The sequence below is a fragment of the Filicampus tigris genome, chromosome 12 (genome assembly GCF_054856515.1).
Source record: "Filicampus tigris isolate MCC_2025a chromosome 12, RoL_Ftig_1.0, whole genome shotgun sequence".
Lineage (NCBI taxonomy): Eukaryota > Metazoa > Chordata > Actinopteri > Syngnathiformes > Syngnathidae > Filicampus > Filicampus tigris.
The window spans coordinates 22,485,918-22,509,710 of NC_141228.1; the positions used below are offsets into that span (position 1 = coordinate 22,485,918).

Below are 23,793 nucleotides of genomic sequence, written 5' to 3' on the forward strand. Positions count from 1 at the left end.
AAGACAAATTCAGTGCACTAGAAGGACTGTGTCTGCTTTCTAGTGACGTTTTCCCCCTCACTACTAGTGCCACTTTTGGTCTACTAGTATAAAATTAAACTATTGTGCAGCACAGGTAACACTACTAGGCCCAACTACAACGTAGTAGGCAGCCACTATAGTAACTAAAATAAATGCTCAAATGGATATCCATAAGGACAAATTGGATATCGAATAAATATTGCTCAAATGGCTTTCCATAACCCCCTGAAAGAAAGTCTTTATTTAAGCTGATGAAATATAAAAGTGTTTCTTTTGTGTCGCATTAATGACCAGTCCATTACAGTACTGTAATGGTGTGCAATAATGCTCAGCGCTACCCATCTAAAGTGAAGATGAATGGGTGCCTGAGAAGGTGTTCATCAGTTCATGTCATACATATTTCGGTGGGCAGTGCCCCACCTGCACCCCCCTAGCTTCGCCAGTGGTTACGATCAGTAGAAATGCGTTTAATTATCACTCAAAAAAATGTGACTGAGCAAGATTGCAAGGCTCGATTAGACTTGATTAAAAATGTAGTAGCATGCTCATTGGCGCGTGCATACATGACTGCAATTAGTTACACACTTGTCATACGCAGCGCACGTTGGTAAAGGTAACTCATGAAGTATATCCACATGATGAACATGTTACATGCCTGTGGTGCGTTAGTGTGCTGAGTGTAATGATCAGGGGCAGACACATGAGGGAGGAGGACGGACCCGGCTGCACAAGTGCACAACTTGACCCGAGCAGCTCAGTTCCTAACATCTTCGCCTTCATCTCTACTCATGTAAAACACGCCGGTCTCGTTCACTTCCCTACAACAACAAGTTACAATTACAACTCAGCGAAGAACACTGTTGCCGTTGTGGATTAAAGGGTCCTCCCTAGGATAGGCGATTTGAAGGGACTGAGGGCATCTTGCGTTTCTTCCGTCCGCCGGCGTTGCGAGTCATCAACCGGCCGCGGAGAGCTGGAGCGCTCGCCTCGGCTCGGCTCGCTGGCTGGCGTTAGTCGTAGCGGGACTACACCATCATCTTAAACCGTTCACCGTGTCTACGCCCATGGAAAGGGGAAGGTTAGTCGTGTATGTGGTGCAGCACAATTTCGGCAGGATGCGAAAATGTTTTAGCAGGGCGAGTGACAGACAGCGCCAAGCTATTGCTAACAGTTCCCAAATTGATTAGCATTTTTTTTTCATGTGTATGATAATGGACAGCGATAACGTGACTGTTTTGGGTACATGTCAGTCAATTAGTACACAAGGTTTGTCGTGATTATGTCACGTTATGCGTGTCCGGCAGCATCGCTGTGCTGTCATATTGTCAACTTGGCTAGCCCGTGACTAGCCTCGTTGCTAACGTCACCCCTGGTTGACCTGATGTTGTTTGTGTTCAGTCTCCTCTCCTCTCCTCTCTCTGCACACCACCAACGTGACAGCATGAGGTCGGATTGAAAGATGAAGGGTGCAACTAGCGCGTCACCTTCTGCTCCCTGAGGTATGTCTTTCTGTTTATCCTCTTGATGCATTTGTATCCACTGCATTCTAATATTCACATCCTGAGGTACTCGATCTTAGTCTGAAGCACTCGCTTCAGTTGACATATAGTAGCAAATTCCTTCCACAACGAGAACTTTTGAGTAATTTGATCTCCGGTAATTTGTTTATTTTGAAAACTAATGTTTCAATTGCTTTGTAACAAAATAAATACAAATCATTTTGTCAAAGTTGAGGATATCTTTTGTGTTTGCCATTGTATTCTCCCAGGTCCATTCAAGTAACCGTTACTTGTTTGAGAATTCAAAGCAAGCTTGTCTGGAGGCCAATGTTTCCCCACTCCCCACATCCTGTGTTGTGAGGAAGCTTCCTTTTTTGGCCCAAAGTGCTTGGCTGCATCCTGATCAGGGTCACGGCTCACAGAATCGCTCAGTGCACATTATGATCTTTACTCTGTTTATTTTGAAAGCTGATTTTACACAGTAACATTACGCATTCTTTGACGTGGACTTCCTATTAAGTTCTCAGTAGTTTTCCTTCAGTGGGATAAGTGGTTCGGAAAATGGATGGATGGAATAAAAATGGGAATTTAAGAGGGATTGGAATACTTGCATGGTCTTTTTGAAACTGTCGTCTCTGAGTGCTCTTGTTTGCCAATATTTGATTTCGTCTTTATTGGACACTGATGTACTGCTTTCCTTGTGGTTACAGCTCTTCTGTGTGGCTGAACTGGGATCACGAGAGCAAGATGCCTCCCAGGCCGTCCTCAGGGGAACTATGGGGCATCCACCTGATGCCTCCCAGGTAGAGGATGCCAAATTCAGTTCAGATACGCGTGGAATTTGCGCACCCAAGCACTTGACAAGAAATCAGTGTGTATCTGCAGGATATTGGTGGATTGCCTGTTGCCCAATGGAATGATTCTCACCCTGGAGTGCCTCCGCGAGGCCACTCTCATTACCATTAAACATGAGCTGTTTAAAGAAGCCAGAAAGTATCCCCTCCATCACCTCTTGCAGGAGGAGACGTCTTATATCTTTGTCAGTGTTACTCAGGTAAGCACGCACGAGTCCCCACTTGAGTATTCTGACAGAACAAAGCGTGCGCCTCCTGCTTTAGTGTGTCCGAAAAGTTTTTTCCTAAAGTCCTCACTATCGAGATTGACGAGAAAGGAAAAGAAATTTCATTTCAATTTTCCTGTCTATAGGAAGCTGAGCGGGAGGAGTTCTTTGACGAGACACGGCGGTTGTGCGACCTCAGACTTTTTCAGCCTTTCCTCAAGGTCATTGAACCAGTTGGCAACAGAGAGGAAAAGATCCTGAACAGGGAGATTGGTGAGTCCCGATAGAGCCAGAACAAGTGTGTTCTGTTTCCCTTTTGGGTTCATCAATATAAAGAGTAAGGAGGAAAGGGGGAAGTGCTCAGGCTCCATATTAGCAAAGTAGTCCTTTCGGCACAGCATCTGCAGTGTTTCATTTGAAACAGTGATAATGCAATCGTTTTAAAATAATAATAGTAATAGAGTTTTACATGTTGCAGGGTTGTGCCTTCTTGGGTGGGCCATGAGCCATGATGTAAAGGCCCCGCCAGTACTGGCCCTTTATTGTAGAAATACTGTATATATTATTCATGATAATGGTTATTTATTGGTTATTTTTTATGTAGATGTAGGTTGGTGTGTATACACATGTGTATATACACATGTTACTGCGTATATCTACATAGGTTTGATTCTAAATGTTTGCCGTCAATGTTATACATTAATGGCCACATTATGCCGCCACCCCTGTGTGACCTATATCTTTGCTACTGTAACAATGAAAATTTCCCCACTGTGGGATCAATAAAGGCATTCTTATCTTATCTTATCTTAATATTCAGCATTGATATACTATTCTTTAATCCTTAAAAGAGGAAGTCAACCCCCCAAAATGATTTACAATATTATGTTCTATGTAGCCACACTAGTCTAAACAGCATTCTGATTAATATAATGTTTGTGGAATCTGAGTTAAGCAGTAAAGGCCACCCGTTTTTGTCCATGTCAGGGGGCGGACATTTTTGTCGAATGAAAATGACATCACAACTGCTCAGGTAACAACCACTCATGAATCTCAGCTTCAGAGAACAGGTGAGCCGTGATTGGTTGTTACCTGAGCCCTGCGCAACTGTGATATCATTTTCAGTCGACAGGAAAGTGACAAAATGGCCGGCCCCTGAGTTGGCTAACAACCGCTGCTTTAAGAAAATATTACGTCTGTGAGGTTACTTTTTTTGCATGTTAGGTTTTTCTTGTTGCATAAAATCCAATTGAATATTTAACATTTTACATTTTCTGGACTTCGTATCTTTTTCAAACCATTCCCTATGGAAGGATTTAGCCCGAAGCGCAAATTATGTGCGCAGCGCAATAAAAAGGTCAATGATAAATTTGATGAATTTAAGTGGTTAAAAGTGAAAATATTGAACTTTGATTGAATATTAAAAAAGCAAGAACACATTGATTTCATTATACTGGCATGGTCGGTCGGGCCAGCTTCAGTGAACTTGGGGTGGCCCAACACAGTCACGGAGTGGCCACTATTAATTTAGAACTCTGTATTGGCAACACTATGTTGGAAACGATCGCATTTTATTTCTCATGCAACGTTTTAAGGTTGAAATGCCTCAACGTAACCTTTTTTCTTTCTTTCTTCTGATTTCAGGTTTTGCCATCGGTATGCCAGTGTGTGAGTTTGACCTGGTGAAGGACCCGGAGGTTCAGGACTTCAGGAGAAACATCCTGAATGTGTGTAAAGACTCTGTGGAACTGCGAGATGCCAGTGGGCCCCACAGCAGAGCACTCTATGTTTATCCACCCAACGTAGAATCCACGCAAGAACTCCCCAAACACATTTACAGCAAATTGGACAAAGGTAGGCGGAGTCACATCTCACTCTTATTTGTGAAAATACGTCACTCAAATAAAGAATAGAATCAATTGTTTGCTGCTTGTCCACCACACCACCAAAAATGAATAAAATATGGGAAGCTGAAATCAGGATTTGGACCATTTTAAATGAAACAATGGCTGCAAACGGTTACTCAGTGATTAAAATAGTTGTCGCAATTTATTTGATAATCGATTAAGTGTTGAATAATCGATTAGTTTTGACACCTGTAATATACAGGTATATTCACACATTGGCATGCTTGCTGCTTGAGCAAAAACATTGCTTTATGGCTCATTTCCTCACCCCAGTGTTGACCTGTTTGTCTCGATCTGTTCTAGGTCAAATCATTGTTGTCATTTGGGTGATTGTTTCTCCAAATAACGACAAGCAAAAGTATACATTGAAGATCAACCATGACTGTGTGCCTGAGCAGGTCAGATTGGAGACCACTGCTGTACACCACTTAGACTTGTTTATTCTACCTGAGGAATTTGATGATTTTTTTTTTTTTAAATCTTTCGTCGATTGCAGGTGATCGCAGAGGCCATTCGAAAAAAGACGCGCAGTATGCTGCTCTCCCCCGAGCAACTGAAGATGTGTGTTCAGGAATATCAGGGTAAATACATCCTCAAAGTTTGCGGCTGTGATGAGTACCTGCTGGAGAAGTACCCGATCAGCCAATATAAGGTAAGCGCACACTGAAGCATGGCTCGCATTAAAGCTCTTTCGCACGGCCAACTTCAGTTTGTCAGACAGGCTCTGTTGAAGCCATTTCTTGACTGAGGCCGTCAGGCTTCGCTCGGGTCGGGTGAGTTCAGTAAAAATGAACTTAGCTCGGGTAATTCATGATGTAACAATGATAGGCGAGTACTTTTCACTCAGGGCCAGTTAGCTTTGAGTATTTTTTTCCCCCTCTTAATGAATCAAATCAGTGCATTTTTTTGCCGTATTTCATATGTGCGCCTTGTCTCCCTGTCCCTCTGCCGCTAGTACATTCGTAGTTGCATCATGCTGAGCAGGATGCCCAACTTGATGCTCATGGCCAAGGACAGCCTGTACACCCAGTTGCCTAGCGATAACTTTGTCATGCCGTCATACTCCCGTCGCATCTCCACCGCGTCGTCATATATGAACGGCGAGGCGGCCGCCAAGTCGCTATGGACCATCAACGGGACGCTGCGAATACGGATCCTCTGTGCTACCTACGTTAACGTCAATATAAGAGACATAGACAAGGTGGGAATAGACCTTTACGGGACAAAGAAGTCTTTTTCTGATGATTTCTGTATGTATTATTATTATTATTATAATTATTGTCACAGTATTTCAGTATTGAACTTTCTGTGTAAATAAAAATAATAGTTTATAATATACAATATAATGTTAAGTGTGAAATTTGTGCGACATGATCACCCTGACTGATTTGTAAGTTGTTGTTTTTTTTAAATCCTTGTTTTTCTTATCCGTCGATTCTTTTAGATTTATGTGAGAACGGGTATTTACCATGGAGGTGAACAGATGTGTGACAACGTGAACACCCAGAGAGTGCCCTGCTCTAACCCCAGGTAACCTTTTCCGCAGCTTACGGTAGCTTTCACGCATTCGATTTATTGGACATATTTGCAGGGGTGTTAAAAGGTTTCCTCATATACCTCGCAGGAATCAAAACGGAAGCCATCTGAGCTTAGCAGAATCATAGTGTGAAGTTTATTTTTTTTCAAGTCCACCTCTTTTTCCTATCCCAGAGCACCCCTAACGTCTGTTTTTTGGCCAAGCATCAGGCAATGATGCCGTTCCACAAATGGCCTCTCATTTATTCTGCATCGACAGGTGGAACGAGTGGCTGACCTATGACATGTACATCCCAGATATCCCGCGAGCGGCCAGACTTTGCCTTTCCATTTGCTCTGTCAAAGGCAGGAAGGGAGCAAAAGAGGTACAATCCAAAGTAATACGGGGAATGCAACGTGCCAACAAAGCTACACTTTCAAATGATTTATCTTCGGGAACTTGTTTGGTAATATCTGTAATACTCACAGTAGGTTGTGTTAATATTAGTAATACATATTCTTCACTCATCCCTTACTTTTTTCTTTCAAGAGTTTCACCTACATTTGCAGTAGTAACAGTTAGTAGTAGTAACAATCCTTTGTATGTTTGCACTTGTAAAGTACGGATAGACCGATTATCGGCGCCAATATTTGGCGTTTTGACGAATGTCGGCATCTGCCTTTTTTAAAAATCTGATGGCTGATATTAAATCAATTTAAAACTGTGTTGAGATCAAAACAAAGATAATGTGAAAGTTTAACGTTTCGGTCATTTTGAAATTTTGGAGGACTTCATTTACTGTAGAAAACTATATTGTTTAAGTTTTCAGATAACCTTTTAAGCCATGCTAATGACCCTGGGTGGTCCCTGAATTTTTTGTTAAAATTGTATAACAAAGATGCATATAAATATTCTAATAAAAACATGGTAAAAAATTATAGCAATAATAATAAAAAAATCAACATGATGCAAAACTGAAAAATTGTTCAATAAACATTGTCGCTGTCCTGTGAAAAACACTTAAATCCAATTTTGGAAAAATGTAAAATTTTCACACTAATGTGATGTCTGTAACGCAGAAACGCCATTTACATAAAAATAAGAAAATTGAAAAAAAATGGGCATACGGGTAAGTGTTTTTCACAGGACAGCGACGATATGTTGAAAGACATTAATAGTTTATAATAATAATATATTTTTATTATAATAATATATATATAATGATATTTTTTTATTATTATATTTATTTTTTGCTGAAAATGAATATCAGCTCCAAATATCCTTTATCGGCCTCCTTGACTACTAATAATCGGTATCGGCCCTGAAAAAAAGCATATCGTTCTATCTCTATTGTCAAGTCTCCATTTAGCTAAGGTGAATGGGAGCTGAGGGAGCGTCTTTGGTTCTACTTAATTTCTAATCACGGTCTGTGGTGGCCGAATACGTCATCAGAAACTCTATCAGCAACAGGGGAGTTTTCCATTTGTGTCAACACTCAGGCGACTGTAGCATAAATATCTGCCTTGCAATTGGTCACTTTTTGTTTGTGTGTCAAGCCATCTATCCCATTCCTGCCGCTTCTTCTGTTCGTCATAGATAAAAACCCAATCTCATTTAAAACGAACCTATATGACCTCTGTGGACATTTAATCAAACAGTTGTTTTGGTCACCTTCCCTGATTCATGTTCTCTTCTGTCTCTCACCGGTGGAAACACTGGCCGGGCCAAATGCGTGTGCGTGGATGATGCATGCGTGTGTGTCAGACATTGATATTGTAAACAGACACCGGGGCTTGGTCCTTTACCCTGCTGTGCCACGCCGGGTTGAGGTTGGCTTGGCGGATGTTCTTTCATGCGCCGCCTGAATGAAAGATAAACGCCTCTCCACAGCAGCCTTTTGTCGGAGCACTTACTTGAAATAGACGCAATTTGAGCGGCTGCCAGCATGAAACGCTGTCCGCCTCCCTCACCGTTTATCACCAGCGTCCATCGCTGACCCTCAGTGAAGACTCACTTTGTAGATCACGACGTTATCGTCAACCTTTCTTTGCTTTCGACACAAGTGCCAATAAAACAAGCTTGGATTTCATTATTCCGAAATGTCAAATTGAAACACAAGGTCTCTAAGGGGTCATTTTAGATACCGGCACTCAACTGCTGCATGTGCCATTCTACCATCTCTCACCATGTTCACATCAGTGAGCGCATGTTGGATTCACACCTATCCCGATCTGGGTACTTGCTCTTACTGGATTGTTTCTTGCTGCACCTTTTTTTTTTCCCCCCTTTTAGGAGCACTGCCCGCTGGCTTGGGGCAATGTCAACTTGTTTGACTACACTCACACTCTGGTGGCAAACAAGATGGCGCTCAACCTCTGGCCTGTTCCTCATGGCCTGGAAGATCTTCTCAATCCCATCGGGGTCACAGGCTCCAACCCCAATAAGGTAAACGATCAGCTAGTCCAATAGCATACAATAGGATAGTTGACTTAAGGTGTCAGAATATATTCATTGCCTCAGTAGAATTCCGTGTTGGGACTCCTCTAACAGCCTGTGCAAAATAACCTGGACCTTTTAACCTCTCGCAGCACTTTTCACGGATGGTGCTGATTTTCACAGTGTGACTCTATTATGCAGGAAACGCCATGTCTGGAGCTGGAATTTGACCACTTCAGCAGTCCAGTCAAATACCCCGACATGAACGCTGTGGAGGATCACGCTAACTGGACCATCTCGAGGGAACTTGGCTTCAACTACAACCTCTCTGGACAGGTATCAACAACTGGTGGTTGGTGTGAATACAATCCCCTTCTGATCTGGGGATACGCGGCCGATTATCGGCCGGCCCGATATTCGTAAAAATGATTTATAATAATAATAATGATTATTATTATTATTATTTCATTGTGAATTTAATAAATCATTATCAAAATGATAACATTATGCAAATCTGAAATATTGTTCAATAAACAAAGACGTTTCAACAAAGCTAGGAGTTATATTATTTATTTATTTTTTAGATTTTGATGCCAATATTTTCCTTTTTTTTTTTAATGAAAAGTTTATATCAGCTCCAAATATCAGTTATCGGCTGCCTTGTCTTCTAATAATCGGTATCGGCCCTGAAAAAAACATATCGTTCCATTTCTAGTGTGCTCACCGAAAATAATTCATCATCAAGACTGTTAGTGTTCCGAACAATGGAGTGAAAATGACCCGAGATTTCTCTTCATTTATTCTCTAAGCACATTTACCGTTGACGTGGCCAATGCAGAGTCCTGGCAGTACACAACCTGTGAGTGTGTCTCACGGCTTTATGATACAAGCGTGTCCTGTATTTGTATTAGTCTTTTATCAAACACAATTTAACCGACGCATCACTCGCGTTCACCTCGCAGAGTGCCGAGGCGCCCGCTTACGACGTGACGCGATCCTCGTTCTGCCAGCATGACGTGATTTCATAATCAATGATTCATGTTGCCATGCAACCTAAGATTCAATTGTTCCTGCTGCCCCTAAAAGTGCGACTCTGTTCACGTCACATAGGTCCTAACATCTCTTGATCATCATTTTTCTTTGGACTGAACGTAGGCGAATGGCTTTGTTTTCTAATGAAGGGAGGTGCATCCGTCACGTATCTTTGTCCAGATACTGGGTGACGCAAAGAAGGGAGAATACACACGGTTGATTTATTTATGATCGCCGCGTATGAAGTGATACCTTTTATCGGGAACTTGAGTTGTTTGAGAAGCTGGCCTGAATGCAGCACGTCATTGATTGTTGTTGTTTTGCACAACGCCCTCCAATAATGTTGCTCGCCCTGCAGTAAACCTCTCGCCAGTGATTCAAATCTTGCTTCGTGTTTCGCATTCCTCGCACGAGATGGGAATAGTACGTTCCAATGACACGAATAACAGGCGGCGTCATCATGTGGGGTGCATTTTCTTTTTCTTGCTGTCGTCTCCCAGAGCAATCGTGTGGCGAGAGATCACGCCCTGACAGAGAATGACATCGACCAGCTGAGGCAGCTCAGTAACAGAGACCCGCTCTCAGAAATCACCGAGCAGGAGAAAGACTTCCTGTGGCGACACAGGTGGTCCAAATATCGGATAGCTGTGATTTTTGTGTAGTCTTTCTTGAAATCGTTTGACGTTCAACTTGTCCGCACGTGCAGGCACTACTGCATGAATTTCCCCGAGATCCTTCCCAAGATCCTTCTCGCTGTCAAATGGAACTCCAGAGATGAAGTAGCACAGGTATTGCCGTGATTGTGAGTCATAATGCGTCTCACTCTATATTTCAGGAGGGCCTTTTTTCATGTACAGCGTCTACTGACAAATGCGTCGCTTTGAAAAGATGACTTTTACTGTTACTTTACATCGCACATATCGCTGGCGTCGGGCCAAAACCTCCTCAGTCACATTTCGGTGAGTTTCATATTTTTTTTTCAAAAATTGATCGGCACTATTGGTCAGTCCACATGCGCGGGTGTTATTTTTACACATCGACCAATACAAAGTGTTGAAAATGGCTTGCTCTCTTTCACGAAGCAATCCTAATGGATGAACAAATTTCTCCTGAAAAGTGACTGTTTTGGAGGTACAAAGTTGTGGCCCGACGCCAACGATATGTCATTGAAATCCGTACGTTTTCTTGTTTCTCAAACACGGATTTGTCATCACTACGCAACAAGCACGATATTTTTGTGTATTTTTTTTTTCTTTTATTGGCGCGTGCTAGATGTACTGCCTGTTGAAGGAATGGCCGTCCATCCGTCCAGAGCAAGCCATGGAATTGTTGGACTGTAACTACCCGGACCCCATGGTTAGACACTTTGCTGTGCGCTGCCTTGATAAATACCTGACAGATGACAAACTGTCTCAGTACCTCATCCAGCTTGTACAGGTAAGTGTATCTCAGGGGTCTTAGAATACGGGGTCTTAAACCTTTTGGATCCATAGACACCTTACAGGGAGAATTTTTTTTTTCCAAGAACCCCGTCATAATGCTAATGCCAATTAATCATAGGTACCATTGGTACCCTTAAAAATGGCCATTTTCAAGTACATGTCAAATATCATCCAAATGTTACAGCATAATAATGTGAAACAAAATATTTTGTCTTAAAAAAACAATAGTTGGGAAACTGTTTTTTTTTATTTTCGATATATTTGTCTTAAAAAGAAAGCAATTCCTTGACGTTTGTGATGTTTTAGCTGTATTGTAATTTTCTGTGATTTTTTTTTTTTTTAAACACATTTTAAAAAATCCTTTTAAATAACTCAATTTCTGTCTCTCCTGTGCCAGGTTATAAAATATGAGCAGTACCTTGACAATCCTCTGGCCCGTTTTCTACTTAAAAAGGCGCTAACTAATCAAAGAATTGGACATTTTTTCTTTTGGCATCTCAAGTGAGTTCCTTCATATTTCCAAGTTTGTTCACATACCAGCTTGTCTTTTTTCTTTTTCTTTTTCTGCTGCAATCGATTATTTCCATGCGAATGTAATCAGCAGCCTGGCCTTTCTTCTTTGTCCTAAGGGCTGAAATGCACAACAAAACGGTGAGCCAAAGGTTCGGTCTACTATTAGAAGCTTACTGCAGGGCCTGTGGCATGTACCTCAAACATCTAAGCAGGCAGGTGGAGGCCATGGAGAAGCTCATCAATCTCACTGATATCCTCAAACAGGAGAAGAAGGATGAGACGCAGAAGGTATATTTCCCATTGGACTTCCATTTTATTTCAACGGAGGGCTTGTTTTTTTGGGGCTTTTATTTGCACGCGTATGCTCACCGTTGCAGAATTTTTCAGTAATCCCGACAGCAAATCCTCACATTATTTCGGCATATTTATGTGCTTGTGTGAAGGTTCAGATGCGCTTCCTGGTGGACCAGATGAAAAGACCGGACTACATGGATGCCCTGCAGAACTTCACCTCTCCTCTCAACCCCGCACACCAACTGGGCAACCTGAGGTGAGGATGATGACGATGACGCTGATGCTGCTCAGGTCCGAACGTGTGCGAAGGCGCCGTGGGAATAACGCACGGTTGTTGGCGCGCCACAGGTTAGAGGAATGCAGGATCATGTCATCGGCAAAGAGGCCCTTGTGGCTCAACTGGGAGAATCCGGACATCATGTCTGAGCTCCTCTTTCAGAACAATGAAATCATCTTCAAAAACGGAGACGGTAACATACACGGTGCTGCTCTCGTCATAGTCGTGCGCGCGGAATGACGTCATTGGGCTTTGTGTGCCGTAGACCTGCGCCAAGATATGCTGACTTTGCAGATTATCAAAATCATGGAGAACATTTGGCAGAATCAGGGACTCGACCTACGGTACCGCACTTTGTAGTTGCCGGCTACTTCCCACGTCGGTGTCAGCAGCTCGTCACTTGTTTTTTTGTTTTGTTTTTTTGCCTCCAGCATGCTGCCCTACGGCTGCCTGTCATTAGGAGACTGCGTGGGTCTCATCGAGGTGGTTCGCAGCTCGCACACCATCATGCAGATTCAGTGTAAAGGCGGTCTGAAAGGGGCTTTGCAGTTCAATTCCAACACTCTGCATCAGTGGCTCAGAGACAAGAACAAGGGCGAGATGTAAGTCTGTGATGTCATCATGGCACCGTTGGCTGAGCGCTCTTCACCTTTTTGGCCTCTTGCACAAAATGGCAATTGAATTCGCTGTCTTGTTCCTCATTTATATTTTTGACTTGCAGGTATGATATGGCTGTGGACCTTTTTACAAGGTCCTGCGCTGGCTACTGTGTAGCCACATTTATTCTTGGCATTGGAGACAGGCACAACAGCAACATTATGGTCAAAGATGATGGGCAGGTAACCACAAAAACGCACGCTTTGGTGACAACGCGGAAATAGAGCTCGTCATCGTACATTTTGAGGCCACTCGAGTCGCGCCGCCCACAAAAATAATGTGCAGCTTGTCCTTCGAGAGATGGGAGTCTGCATCCTGACTGCTGTCGACTTGCTTTTGAGCAAGGCACCGAACCTCAGCTCAGGGATGGAACACTGGGCACAACTGAATGTGCAGGGAATTAAAATGAGCAAATGAGAAAGCAAAATAAATGTCATGACGTCGCCAAAGTTGGTTTTGTCAATATGGTTCCTTGGCAACAAGATGCCACAAAATGGTGCCAGAGCCATGTGGAATAGAAAAGTAGTCACTTTTCTGTTCGACGCGCTTTAGCACCATGTTGTGGCTTGCCAACCTGATGATCAAGATGCCACAAACATGAACGTTTTTTTTAGACAGGGTTTTGCTGTCATCTTGTGGCATTTTGATGAACAGGTTGGCATGCCAGTTCTAGTCCTAAATTAGTCCTACTTTTACATTTGAAAAATACTCCCTTGGTGCCCTCTTGTGGTGTGGAGAAAATAGGGAAGCGTTTCAGTGAATAAAATGTGAGACTACGACACTGCAGTCCACTGTTTCTAAAACTTTGACATCAGAGGCGAAACTGCGCCATGGCTTCTTCCTTGACTCTCTGTGCTGTGCCTCAGTTATTTCATATCGATTTTGGACATTTCCTGGATCACAAGAAAAAGAAGTTTGGCTACAAGAGAGAGCGAGTGCCCTTTGTTTTGACGCAAGACTTCCTCATCGTCATCAGTAAGGGCTCGCAGGAGTGCGCCAAGACCAAAGAATTTGAGAGGTACGCGTGCTTTTGAAATGTACTTTTGCACATTTTCAAACAGAGGCATTTTTTCTTACCTGACTGACTGTTGTAACTGTTCAACCTTTAATGGCATTTTTGTGGCTGCCATCAGTACGGACCTGCTTTCATAAGAGTAAATAATCATATTGCCTTTGATGTGTCGTTTATCTTTTCAAGCAGTTCAAGCGCATTGGCGTTTCTTTTCATGTCCTGCAGGTTCCAGGAAATGTGTTATAAAGCCTACCTGGCCATCCGGCAGCATGCCAACCTGTTCATCAACCTCTTCTCCATGATGCTGGGCTCTGGCATGCCAGAGTTGCAGTCGTTTGATGACATCGCCTACATTAGGAAGACCTTGGCCCTGGAAAAAACAGAACAGGTATGAAGAAGATCAAATGTTTATTTGTGGGGTTTCTGAAATGCTTTCACTAGGGATGATGGGGGAGATGTTTTACATTCATTTCAGAAAATAAATTGCGTGTAAGATTGTTTTTCCCCACACCAACTTCTTCTTGAGGATGGATTCAATCATATTTACGTAGGCCAAAGCCATGTCATATGTAAAAATCTACTTTTGGCACCATCTTGGGGCCAAATGAGTGTGGGGCATCATGTAGGAAGGCCAAGCCCTTGTCTAATGGGAAAAAAATGCTTTTCCATCACCTTGTGGCATTTACAGTCAATTCTGAACCTTTTTGGGAGGGTGTGACATACTTGCAGATTTTTGCTCTGTGCCGCAGGGCTCCGTCCTCATCCCCCGTGAATAGCGGTGGCAGGGGGTCGTCCGTTAGAGCCGATTGGCCGTTAAATGGAAGTCCTTTTTTTGTGGCCTGAAAACAGTACAAAATGATTGCTTTGTACTTTGTCAGTTGCTTGTGATACAATTGTTCACATCCACGTGATCCAGTCTTTTCTTCTGTTGTTTTTCCTGATGCAGGAGGCGCTGGACTATTTTATGAAACAGATGAACGACGCTCACCATGGCGGGTGGACCACTAAGATGGACTGGATTTTCCACACGATTCGACAGCATGCACTCAACTAAACGTAGCCGCACACAACAAATTCAACCTTGTTGGTTTGGGGGGGTCACACTTCCTGGAAGTTCCTTCTTGGGGGATTATTCCTTTTTTTTAACACTGGAAAACCAATGACTATTGCACTTAAACACTTGTAGAGGAAAACTACCAATCGGTGTACACACTATTCTTCATCCAGCTACAAATGTAGCCACTGGGTGTGTCTTGCTGCTTGATTCGTGCTGCACTGCGGCTCCGCCCTCAAAGACCTTTCCTGGAAAACATTTTCTTGCCAGTGCCATGAAGAAGAGGACCGAAACAAAAGCAACTATGGGGACCTGTGATGGCTGCCTGTGCACTTGGCCTTTCGTCTTCCACCATGTGGTGAAAGTGCCCCTGTTGTCACCTTTGCCACCGTTCCAAGCCTCCTAGGCGTATTGTTCCCCCCGAAAAAACAAAAAAAAAACCAAGAAACTGCACTGGACCCTCGGGAGCATTTGTTGGTGGTGCACCTTGAGACTTTTCAACCAACTTCGGGGTGATTGTTGCCTCTTCTACAAAACCGACATTTAGGGGGGAAAAAAATGACTTTGGAAAGGATGTTACAGGTATGTACCAGTTTCAGTCACTTTTCTTTCCGTTAGCCTGCATGCCGCTTCTTCCGGTCTGTCCTCAGCTTCTCCATGTAAGCGATGTGGTCTTCATATTTGTGTCGTGGGCCAGGTTACAGATTATTATGATGATTACTTTTCGAAACGCGTTTAGACACTTGAGCAAAGCAGACCAGACACTCCTCCTGTCTTTTTATGGCTATTATTATTATTATTATTATTATTATTATTGTTATTGCACTAACTGCAGTTTTGGTTTACTGTTGTGATGCAAAGCGGCCAGTGCGGCCATTTGACGAGTTTGGCGTCAGCCGACATCCGGGGGAATGCCTCGTCGTCTTCTTCGTGTTGAACAAAATGACTTTTTGTTGCGCGCTGAAGCCCGACACCGTCTGAGAAGCCCGGTAAATGTGCGCATGCTGACTGCGTTAGCCCGACATGAAACTAAACCTGCCAACTAAACCTGCTTAAAACTGCTGCGACGTGACGCACAAACGCAATGTTCTGTTGCAGCATTAACGGCTTGAATGTATTTAATTGTTACCGCAAACCATATGTGCACTCACTGTTTATCATGTATCATGTGCTCACATGCAGTTTTTACTTTTTTTTTTTTTTTCAGAGTTTATTATGCAGTCAAGCAAATCAGTTTTTGTTTTTTTTGCATGTTCCTGAAGTAGTTCACTCTGAAAAGTTTTTTTTATTTTTTATTTTTTTTTATGGCTAACTGAATGAGTGTGTTTGAATGTCCTTACCTGTCCATGCGAATGTATTGTACATGTTGTCTGCGCAGGTTGCAGAACCTATTTGTCAGGTCCCAGTACATGCGTGTGTGTGTCTGTGTTGGCACACCAACTCATTTTCAATTTTTTTTATTTTATTTTATTTTTTAATTTTTGCAATGCTTGTAAGGAGATGCAAAGAGGAGAAAGCAACTAGAACGAATCTCCTCATTGGATTATTATTTAACTTCCAAACTGTGAACCACAGTCTTGGTGTATTTTTCGAGTGGTGTCGATGAAACAGTGCACTGTGGTGTCTTTATTGACAACGTGCGTATTAAGTGCTTGCAGCATTGTATGCCGGTTTCTCGTGTCATTTTGTGAATGAGAACGTCAAGGCCACTTTTCCATGGTAGGTCGTGGATTCATTTCACTTTTGATTGTTTAACACAAGCCTCAAAGTGACGGTTTCCAGCAGAGTATGCTTGTTGAAAATGGATTTAGGACTTTTCGAATACTATTGTGAAATTAAATTGGCTGCAGGTGTCAACAAGCGCCCGACACAACACAAGGCAATCCAATGCAATAGAAATGCACAACATATTAATGTGAAAAGAAGAAGTAGTTGTACCATTTTGATTGTGTCTGTTTATTTTTGTGTAGCCTTTTCTGTTTCCTCTTGTGAATGTAACCGTTTATGTTGTTGAGCCCTTCAAATGGCTTTAAACATTTGAGTGGCTTGTGAGGGTTTAAATCGTCTGCACTTGTAGAAATGCAGTAACTCCAGTTTGGATCAAATCATTGTTGATTACCACTTGTGAGCATTTTTGTGAAATGACCCAAAGGAAACACTGATGCAGCGATTATATGGTCATCAGCCTTTTTTTTTTTTTTTCCCTCCTCTGTCTTTTAAATATGCAGTGTTGTTTATTGTACATTTCCATAACATGACATGCTGACAAAACCTTAGCCTATACTATGAATGTACACTGGGCCAATGTATTCTTTTTTTCACAGCCTATCTGCACGAGATTGGATGAAGATATACAGTGTCCTCCTTGCAAAGCAGTCACACACATATTTAAAAATGAATGCCTTACTTTTGCTTCCTTTGGGAACACTTGACAGGTTCATCTTCTTGTTAACATTTTTTTTTAATTGTAATATCGTGTTTCTGTTTGACTGCCTGCCTGGTCACGGTGTAAAAGTTTGTACCTGGATTGACTGACTGACCATCTGAGTGTTCTGTGAAGATGTACAAATACATTTGTTAAACATTCACCAGACTGTGTGTGTGTGCCTGTTTTTGCACAAAGTGCGGACCGTCACAACAGGCCTCATAATAAAAATTTAAACCGATAAATGCGACCTGTCATCAACAGGCTAGCCCTTTAATCTATTCTGCCTTGTGATAAATTCTTTCTTGACATCACTTTTTTTTTTTTTGAGGGGGGGGGGGATTAAATTTTATTTCATGAGAAACATCAACAGCCCAGCAAGAAAAGTCAAACAACATGAATTAGTCTATATTGGCCAACTAGGAAATGTTAATATGCCCACATTACAGTGGCACTTGGTCATAACTTTAACATGTACTGTATTCACTTTGTATTATATACAAATTGTAATGTATTCAGTGAACTGATGATCAACTTTTTATGTGGAATTGTAATCAAACCCTCTCTTGATTTAACATTGCGGCATTTCTTCAGAACAGCCCAGTATCAGGATGCAAGAGATGATTGTGAAGCCAACATGTTCCCGTGATGAGGCGTTCACGCCAGCAGGTCTTCGTCAAGGAGAGGCCTGCTCGTGGCAGGTGCAGATGTGCCATCCAGGGGGGGAGCCACAGGATGGGCGGGGTGGAATTCCTTCCATGGCTTGGATGGGCAGTGGAAGGGGTTGTCATTTGCACCTTCGGTCGGCGCAGCCGTGGGGGATGCGCTTGTCGCGTCCTCCTCGGACGATTCCTCTTTGTCTGGTGTTATCGATGTGCTGACGGGACCTTCTAGTATAGCTTCCCTAAAGGGAGTCCAGCCGGGGGGCAGGCGCCGGCTGAATGGCTGACGATGCAAAAAATGTGGATTAAATGATCACATCAGATTGTGGGAAAAGGGACATGTATGAACATTATCTATAGATTGTGTATGTTGTGTTTATGATGTTTTCACATTCATATGTTTGTGGGATTTTTATTTTTTTTATTGTTTTATAGCCTTCGCTCAAAAAAACTCACCTATTTGCTGTTTTTGTACTCTGGACAAAGCAATGAAGTATTGCTTGGCCAACATCTTGGTGCCAAGCAACATGTTGAAGGAAGTTGAGGCATTTCATGTGCTTTTCCGCCATTTTGTGGCTTCTATATGTAACTCAATTTTTTTTGTTTTTTTTTTAGGGTGTGCATCAATCGCTGCCATTTATTTGTAAGTACATCAGAATGCACCATAGACTAGCCTTAACTTATACTAATGCAGTACTCAAGTCATAAGTGTAAATATTTGTAATGAAAAACACTTCCATCCATCCATTTTCTATTTTAGATCTACAGTATATGTGTAATAAGCGACGTGTGTGTAAATCAGAAAATGCCCTTCATTTGAGTCTTTGCCAGTTAATGTCATACATGAGCTTTGGCGATTAATATGAACTGTATTTATTTTGGTATTGCTGTCGTCCATACAGAAGAAAGAAGGTTAAACGATCCTTTGAGATGTGTAGTTTACTTTATTATACGATACTTAGTGACCTTTTTTTTAAATTTATCTTGCACTGAACAAATACGCCATACATCCCCCAAAAATGACATAAAATCCACACTAAAACTAATAAAACCTAACTAAAACAAAGCATTTACTAATAAATAAAAAGGAGTGAAAACTAACAAACCTGCAAACAAAAAGTAATTAGAAAAGGGGTGTATAGACTTATTTTCCCTGTAGCTTTTTTTTTTTTTTTTTTACCTCCTTTGTTAACTAAAAGTTATATGTTAATTGTGTTAACAGAAATAATTCCAATGGTTAATATACGCTACTATATTTTCTTAATTTTACACAAAATTTTGGTGATATAAGTGCAATTTTTTTTTTTTTTTTTTTTTTTTTTTTAAACAGTCCCCCCAAATGACAATTTGGCCCCTATCTGGTGACAGGCTTACCTGAGGAGGCAGAGGACCTTCTGTGCATTCTACGTTGGCCTGAGGGGGTACATGCCTCCATGGGGCGACATCCACAGTGGAATGACAGTTAATGATCTCCTGCACACACACAACCGCGGCGAGCTTGTGAGAAATCCGCCTGGCCAACGCCGCAGACAGCAAGACAAACATGCTTTGCGGCCATGTTTACCATCGCCTCTTCATCGTGCACGCACAAGTCACTGAGTTCGCTGTGTTCAGCCTTGGCACAGGTGGTCTTCTTCATCTCAAATTGCAGTTTAAATTGGAAACCTGCCACCACCTAAAAGGCCGCAAACATGTTAGCAGAAAAAGAGCACACGTTAACGCGTGGTATTTTGCCACCAAATCGGCGTCTATGGTCTTTTACCTGTCTTGTTGCATGTCCGATATTGCTAAGACTAAACAGGTGTGTATGGCTTGAGTTGGAGTTGTACGTGGAGATGGAGACTGACAGAGGAACCTTAAGGTCCTCTGAGTTCTTGTCAATCTCCATCCGGCAGCCCAGACAAGAAGCTCTTTCTGGCACGATATGATCATCTGGACAATGATTGGCAAAAAGACAAAAGAATGTTTTTTTTTTACAGGCTTCAAAAAGTAACTCCACACTTCTATTGTGTGTTTTTTTTTGTTTAAGTCAACACTGATGTAATGTGTGATGTGTAAGTAATCCTCCTGCATGTTTGTTCTTCCAAGAAAGTCCGTCGCCATCATCAGTTTCAGAGGTTCAATGCACGCATTTTTCTCAATGACAAATTCTTTCGACAATGCAAATGTTTGTGTTCCTTCGTGTAGTGGACTGTATTGATTACTCTGGCAAACACTCAACATTTGTAGTTAATCATTCAGACTTTGAGAGAAGATGCACTTGTGATCGCAAGATCTGCTCGTGCAACCGCTTTTTGAGCTCTTGCAATCGAATTGGCTAAAAATGATTACGAAGACTACACCTTCAGTCAATGGCGGTTTTTGGTGCCCATTTCGGTACATTTACACCTACATTTAGTACGTTTTGGTACAAAAATTACACACTGTCTTATCTGGTCATTTAGTACTTTCAATGATTTACTGTACCACTTGTCTTATTTAAAGAAGTCAAGTCACAAGTTTTATTTATTATACAATGTTATTTGCACCCCCACTAGTCTAAAAACGGTATTCTGATTAATATTGCGATTGTGGAATCTGATATAGGCAGACATATTTTAATCTATCTCCCCGGACGGCCATTTTGCCATTACTGCCACTTGCTGTCGACTGAAAATGACGTTAAAGTGCCTGAGGGCTCAGCTTGTGAACATTTTTTTTTTTCAGCTTGCTAACCATCACCAGACCAAAGCCAGAAAATAGCTGGGCCGTGACGTTCGCAAGCTGAGCCCTCAGGCACCGTGATGTCATTTTCAGTCGCCAGCATGTGGAAGTAAGTACAACGCAAAATGGCCACCTCTTGTGATGGATCAAAACGGCAGGATTTTTCTGCTTAATTCCGGTTCCACAACAGTAATATTGATTATATTGTGTAGGTATTATCGTATATTTGAGGATTATTTTGCAGTGTCGTGTCCAAAATGACTAATTGCGCATGTGAATAATTCCTCCTCCGCTTAATTGATATCTTTCAGGGTCCTTTTTTCACAATTGAAAGGCAGGCATGACATGAACCGAACGACTCACCCAGCAGACAGTGCACCTCTCTGGTGTGTGCTTCAGTCTCTGTCATGACGACGGTGGCATTGCAGGATAAAGGCTCCTGGAGGAAACAGAAGAACCTGTCAATCGATCAAGCCAAATACAAGACACACTCCGTCCGCTATGTGCAGCTGCCAAAGTCAACAATTTGAGGTACAGTACAATTCCCGTCACAACGAGTGGCAACCCGCAAAATTACTTTGCGCCCATAGGGGTGATAGTTGCAGTCCGTGTAAGGTCTCGGACTTCCCGCCAGACAGTCACTCCTCCTGCTGGAAAAGTGCAGCGAGTAGAACGATTCCGAGCCGTTCTCTGACTGAGGAAACACACACACACACGCGCACACACACAGACGGTTGAGTTGTGAACAAACCTCTTACAAAATCTTTGTGTATGGAAATGCAGCCATACAAGGTCATGCTTTATTTTAGCGACCAAAAAGCAAAATATGCATGCTGTTGTTTTCTCAGTTTTTTTTTTTTGTTTGTTTTTTTTTAATGCTTTTTAACATTTTCTAACACTAGTCACACTTTGAGGAACCACTACAAACTTGAGAAGCAACTGCGAAGCACAGATAAGCATCACCAAATTAGCAAGTAGTAAAGACTTTTTGCGCCTCATATTATATTGGCGTAGCTAATCAATATATTATAGTTCATGATCCAATCAGGCAAACAGGTGGACTGATAGGTTGAGTTTATCAAGCGTCTTTACCTTGGTGGCCGTTAATATCTGAAAGAGGGCCAACTTGTAGCTTGTGCTCAGCCCGTCATTGAAGGTGTGTAAAGCGCTGGAAACGGCCCTCTCAACAGACGGGTCATCGCAGAAGATGTGAACGCCTGGCTGGACGTCCTTCCAAGGGATGTGGAGAATGTGGACAGTCAAAAACGACTTTTATGGAAAAGTCACCAGCTGGCAGCACAAGGATGACATCCTCCATGTCAAAGCAAACACAAAAGTAGTGTCGCAATCTCTTTTGGCCTGGTGGAAAAGATGCACTTTGGGCCCCAAACCACTTCAATGTTGACAGAAGTGACAAAATGGCCACCCCCTGAGATGGCTGAAAAGGGGCGGATTTTGCTGCTCAACTCATATTCCACAAACGCAATATTTATTGCTGCTGGGAACATTTTCTTGAAAAAAATAAATGTTTTAGTTGACTTCCGCTTTAAAGTGCAAGTCAAGTCAAAAATGTTTCTTTTCAATTATGTTTGGATGCGCAATATTAATCAGATTACCATACACATAGAAAATTTGGGATTTGTCTTCTGCTTTAAGATTTTTTTTACAGTCATTTTTTTTCTCTGTCCATTATATACAATACTTGAAAAATGAAAAAGATTTAGCTAGCATTGGCTAAGGCCTTTATGCTATCAAAATAATATGTTCCTATAGCTTTGAAAACATAATGAACTGACTAACTAAAAATGCGAAATTAGCTAATGGTGACTGGAAAAAAATTTGCACCTTACATGCATGTGGGGTTTTTTTTCGGATTAGATATTGTCGCTCTTATTTTGTTTGTTTTTTTGTTTTATGATGGCGGAAGACGTGAATCATTCTGTGTGGCAACACAACCAATTCTCCTTCAGTAAATAAGAACAAGGATAGGGAATATCTTCCGTGTCTGAATCTGTTTTGCCATCATCCTTCCTGCTCACGTTCCTCCATGTTGCTGCTGTCCATCTTTTTCTCTGCCTTTGAAGTCTCGAGTGCCGTTCATTTGAACTGTCGCCATTTTGGCTTAAAAGCCGCCGCCAAAGGCTTCAGTTTGACTGCAATGCTCTCACCTGGCTCCAAACGAGGCCCAACGACAGCAGCAGCATAGACAGAGTCGCCCCACTCCTCATTCTGCTCCGTTCTTCTCCACTCTGCGGCAAAGAGGAGACAAAGGCCGACAAGTTGGGCCCCGGCGTGAAAACGCAAACGGGGATGCGTGTGAATGGATCAAACAAAGCTGCGCAAGCGTTACCAAAATGTAGCAAAGAAAAGAAGGTGCTGCTCTTCCACTTCGCCGATGCCTGCGCTCGCTCGATCCGATTGGACTGGACTCCTCCCGCAATGGACAGCTCAATCGAGTTTTCCTGAAAATGTAGCTTGCTGACGATGAGGAGGATGAGGATGACTCAGTGATCAACGCACAGGACAGGAGGGCAGACAGAATACACAAGGCGCACCCACACACACACGCACACACACACACACACATTGTGGGGATGACAAGGAGAGTCAATGTTTGCTTGTTTGTTTGACCCGCTCAGTCAAAGTCAGAAGAGACGGACGGCGCATGAGACACTCACTGCAATCGTCAGTGACGTCCTCGACGTTTAGTTCACGCACGCACGCTCTCTTGCTCGTTAATTCGTAGTTGAGAAAAGTGCCGACTGTCGACGGGACACGATTCCCTCGGAGTTTGTGTTTGGGGGCTCATGGGTCTTTCCATGCTGTACGTGTGCGTTTTGTGTGTTTAAGTGGTACTTTGTCCCTGGCGACCTTTGCCCTCCTCCACTTTGATTCAGCCAGTGCACTGAACCTCCCAGACTGCATCCTTTTTTTTTTTTTTTTTTTTTTTTGTTGCTCCCCAATTGGGAAGCCGAATAACTCACTTATTAAATATGTGTTATGAAATGACACAGCTTGGCCCAAAAGCCAACTCTTCTCTTGAGCAAAGGTGATTTGGCGCCGTATCGGCAAAGAACCGCCATCGAGCGCGCAGCTCCACTTGTTTGAGCTAATCGAAGCCACCGACTTTGTACCAGCGCCACCCCCTCAAACAAATACGTACAGTAGCTCTCCGTGTATCACCGTCATGGCCAACGTTAAAATACAGATGCATAGTGGGTCTAAGTCTTCATCAGAAACGAGAAAGAGGTTTTCTTCCTGACAAAAGTACGTGAATGGAAAT

General features: G+C 42.5%; 2 protein-coding genes across 6 annotated transcripts in view; one reads left to right on the top strand and one right to left on the bottom strand.

Moving 5' to 3' along the window:
- pik3ca (phosphatidylinositol-4,5-bisphosphate 3-kinase, catalytic subunit alpha) overlaps positions 1-17,313 on the top strand; it is a 29,530-nt gene extending 12,217 nt beyond the window's left edge. The window contains exons 1-27 of one of the 3 annotated variants that reach the window (XR_015089052.1): positions 725-1,099; positions 1,420-1,520; positions 2,231-2,323; positions 2,406-2,574; positions 2,727-2,853; positions 4,225-4,434; positions 4,791-4,885; positions 4,984-5,139; positions 5,443-5,688; positions 5,932-6,017; positions 6,283-6,388; positions 8,296-8,448; positions 8,641-8,775; positions 9,972-10,096; positions 10,178-10,259; positions 10,744-10,908; positions 11,311-11,414; positions 11,543-11,714; positions 11,870-11,976; positions 12,069-12,190; positions 12,263-12,341; positions 12,429-12,599; positions 12,719-12,836; positions 13,521-13,672; positions 13,892-14,054; positions 14,613-15,302; positions 15,928-17,313. Coding sequence is in view for 2 of the 3 variants with exons in the window: in XM_086047860.1 (XP_085903986.1) it covers positions 2,268-2,323; positions 2,406-2,574; positions 2,727-2,853; positions 4,225-4,434; positions 4,791-4,885; positions 4,984-5,139; positions 5,443-5,688; positions 5,932-6,017; positions 6,283-6,388; positions 8,296-8,448; positions 8,641-8,775; positions 9,972-10,096; positions 10,178-10,259; positions 10,744-10,908; positions 11,311-11,414; positions 11,543-11,714; positions 11,870-11,976; positions 12,069-12,190; positions 12,263-12,341; positions 12,429-12,599; positions 12,719-12,836; positions 13,521-13,672; positions 13,892-14,054; positions 14,613-14,720 (3,207 nt within the window). In the remaining variant the exon portion in view is untranslated. Of the gene's footprint in view, positions 1-724; positions 1,100-1,419; positions 1,521-2,230; positions 2,324-2,405; positions 2,575-2,726; positions 2,854-4,224; positions 4,435-4,790; positions 4,886-4,983; positions 5,140-5,442; positions 5,689-5,931; positions 6,018-6,282; positions 6,389-8,295; positions 8,449-8,640; positions 8,776-9,971; positions 10,097-10,177; positions 10,260-10,743; positions 10,909-11,310; positions 11,415-11,542; positions 11,715-11,869; positions 11,977-12,068; positions 12,191-12,262; positions 12,342-12,428; positions 12,600-12,718; positions 12,837-13,520; positions 13,673-13,891; positions 14,055-14,612 lie in introns of those variants that run through there. The other 2 variants (XM_086047861.1, XM_086047860.1) reach the window with 2 other exon arrangements.
- A 224-nt stretch (positions 17,314-17,537) lies between these two features.
- On the bottom strand, positions 17,538-23,316 carry kng1 (kininogen 1). Of its 3 annotated transcripts, none has more exons than XM_086047871.1 (10): positions 23,189-23,316; positions 22,861-23,013; positions 22,679-22,759; positions 21,603-21,740; positions 21,088-21,204; positions 20,874-20,949; positions 19,570-19,739; positions 19,372-19,482; positions 19,182-19,280; positions 17,538-18,090 (listed from the first exon to the last, which is right to left on the bottom strand). In XM_086047871.1, the coding sequence occupies exons 3-10, from the start codon at positions 22,736-22,738 to the stop codon at positions 17,803-17,805; spliced, it is 1,059 nt and encodes a 352-aa protein (XP_085903997.1). In that variant the 5' UTR covers positions 22,739-22,759; positions 22,861-23,013; positions 23,189-23,316; the 3' UTR covers positions 17,538-17,802. The 3 variants fall into 3 exon arrangements, with proteins under 3 accessions (XP_085903997.1, XP_085903998.1, XP_085903995.1); XM_086047872.1 differs by having other exon boundaries at positions 22,861-22,972; positions 23,189-23,213; XM_086047869.1 differs by lacking the exon at positions 23,189-23,316 and having other exon boundaries at positions 22,861-23,045.
- Between the last annotated feature and the right edge of the window lie 477 nt (positions 23,317-23,793).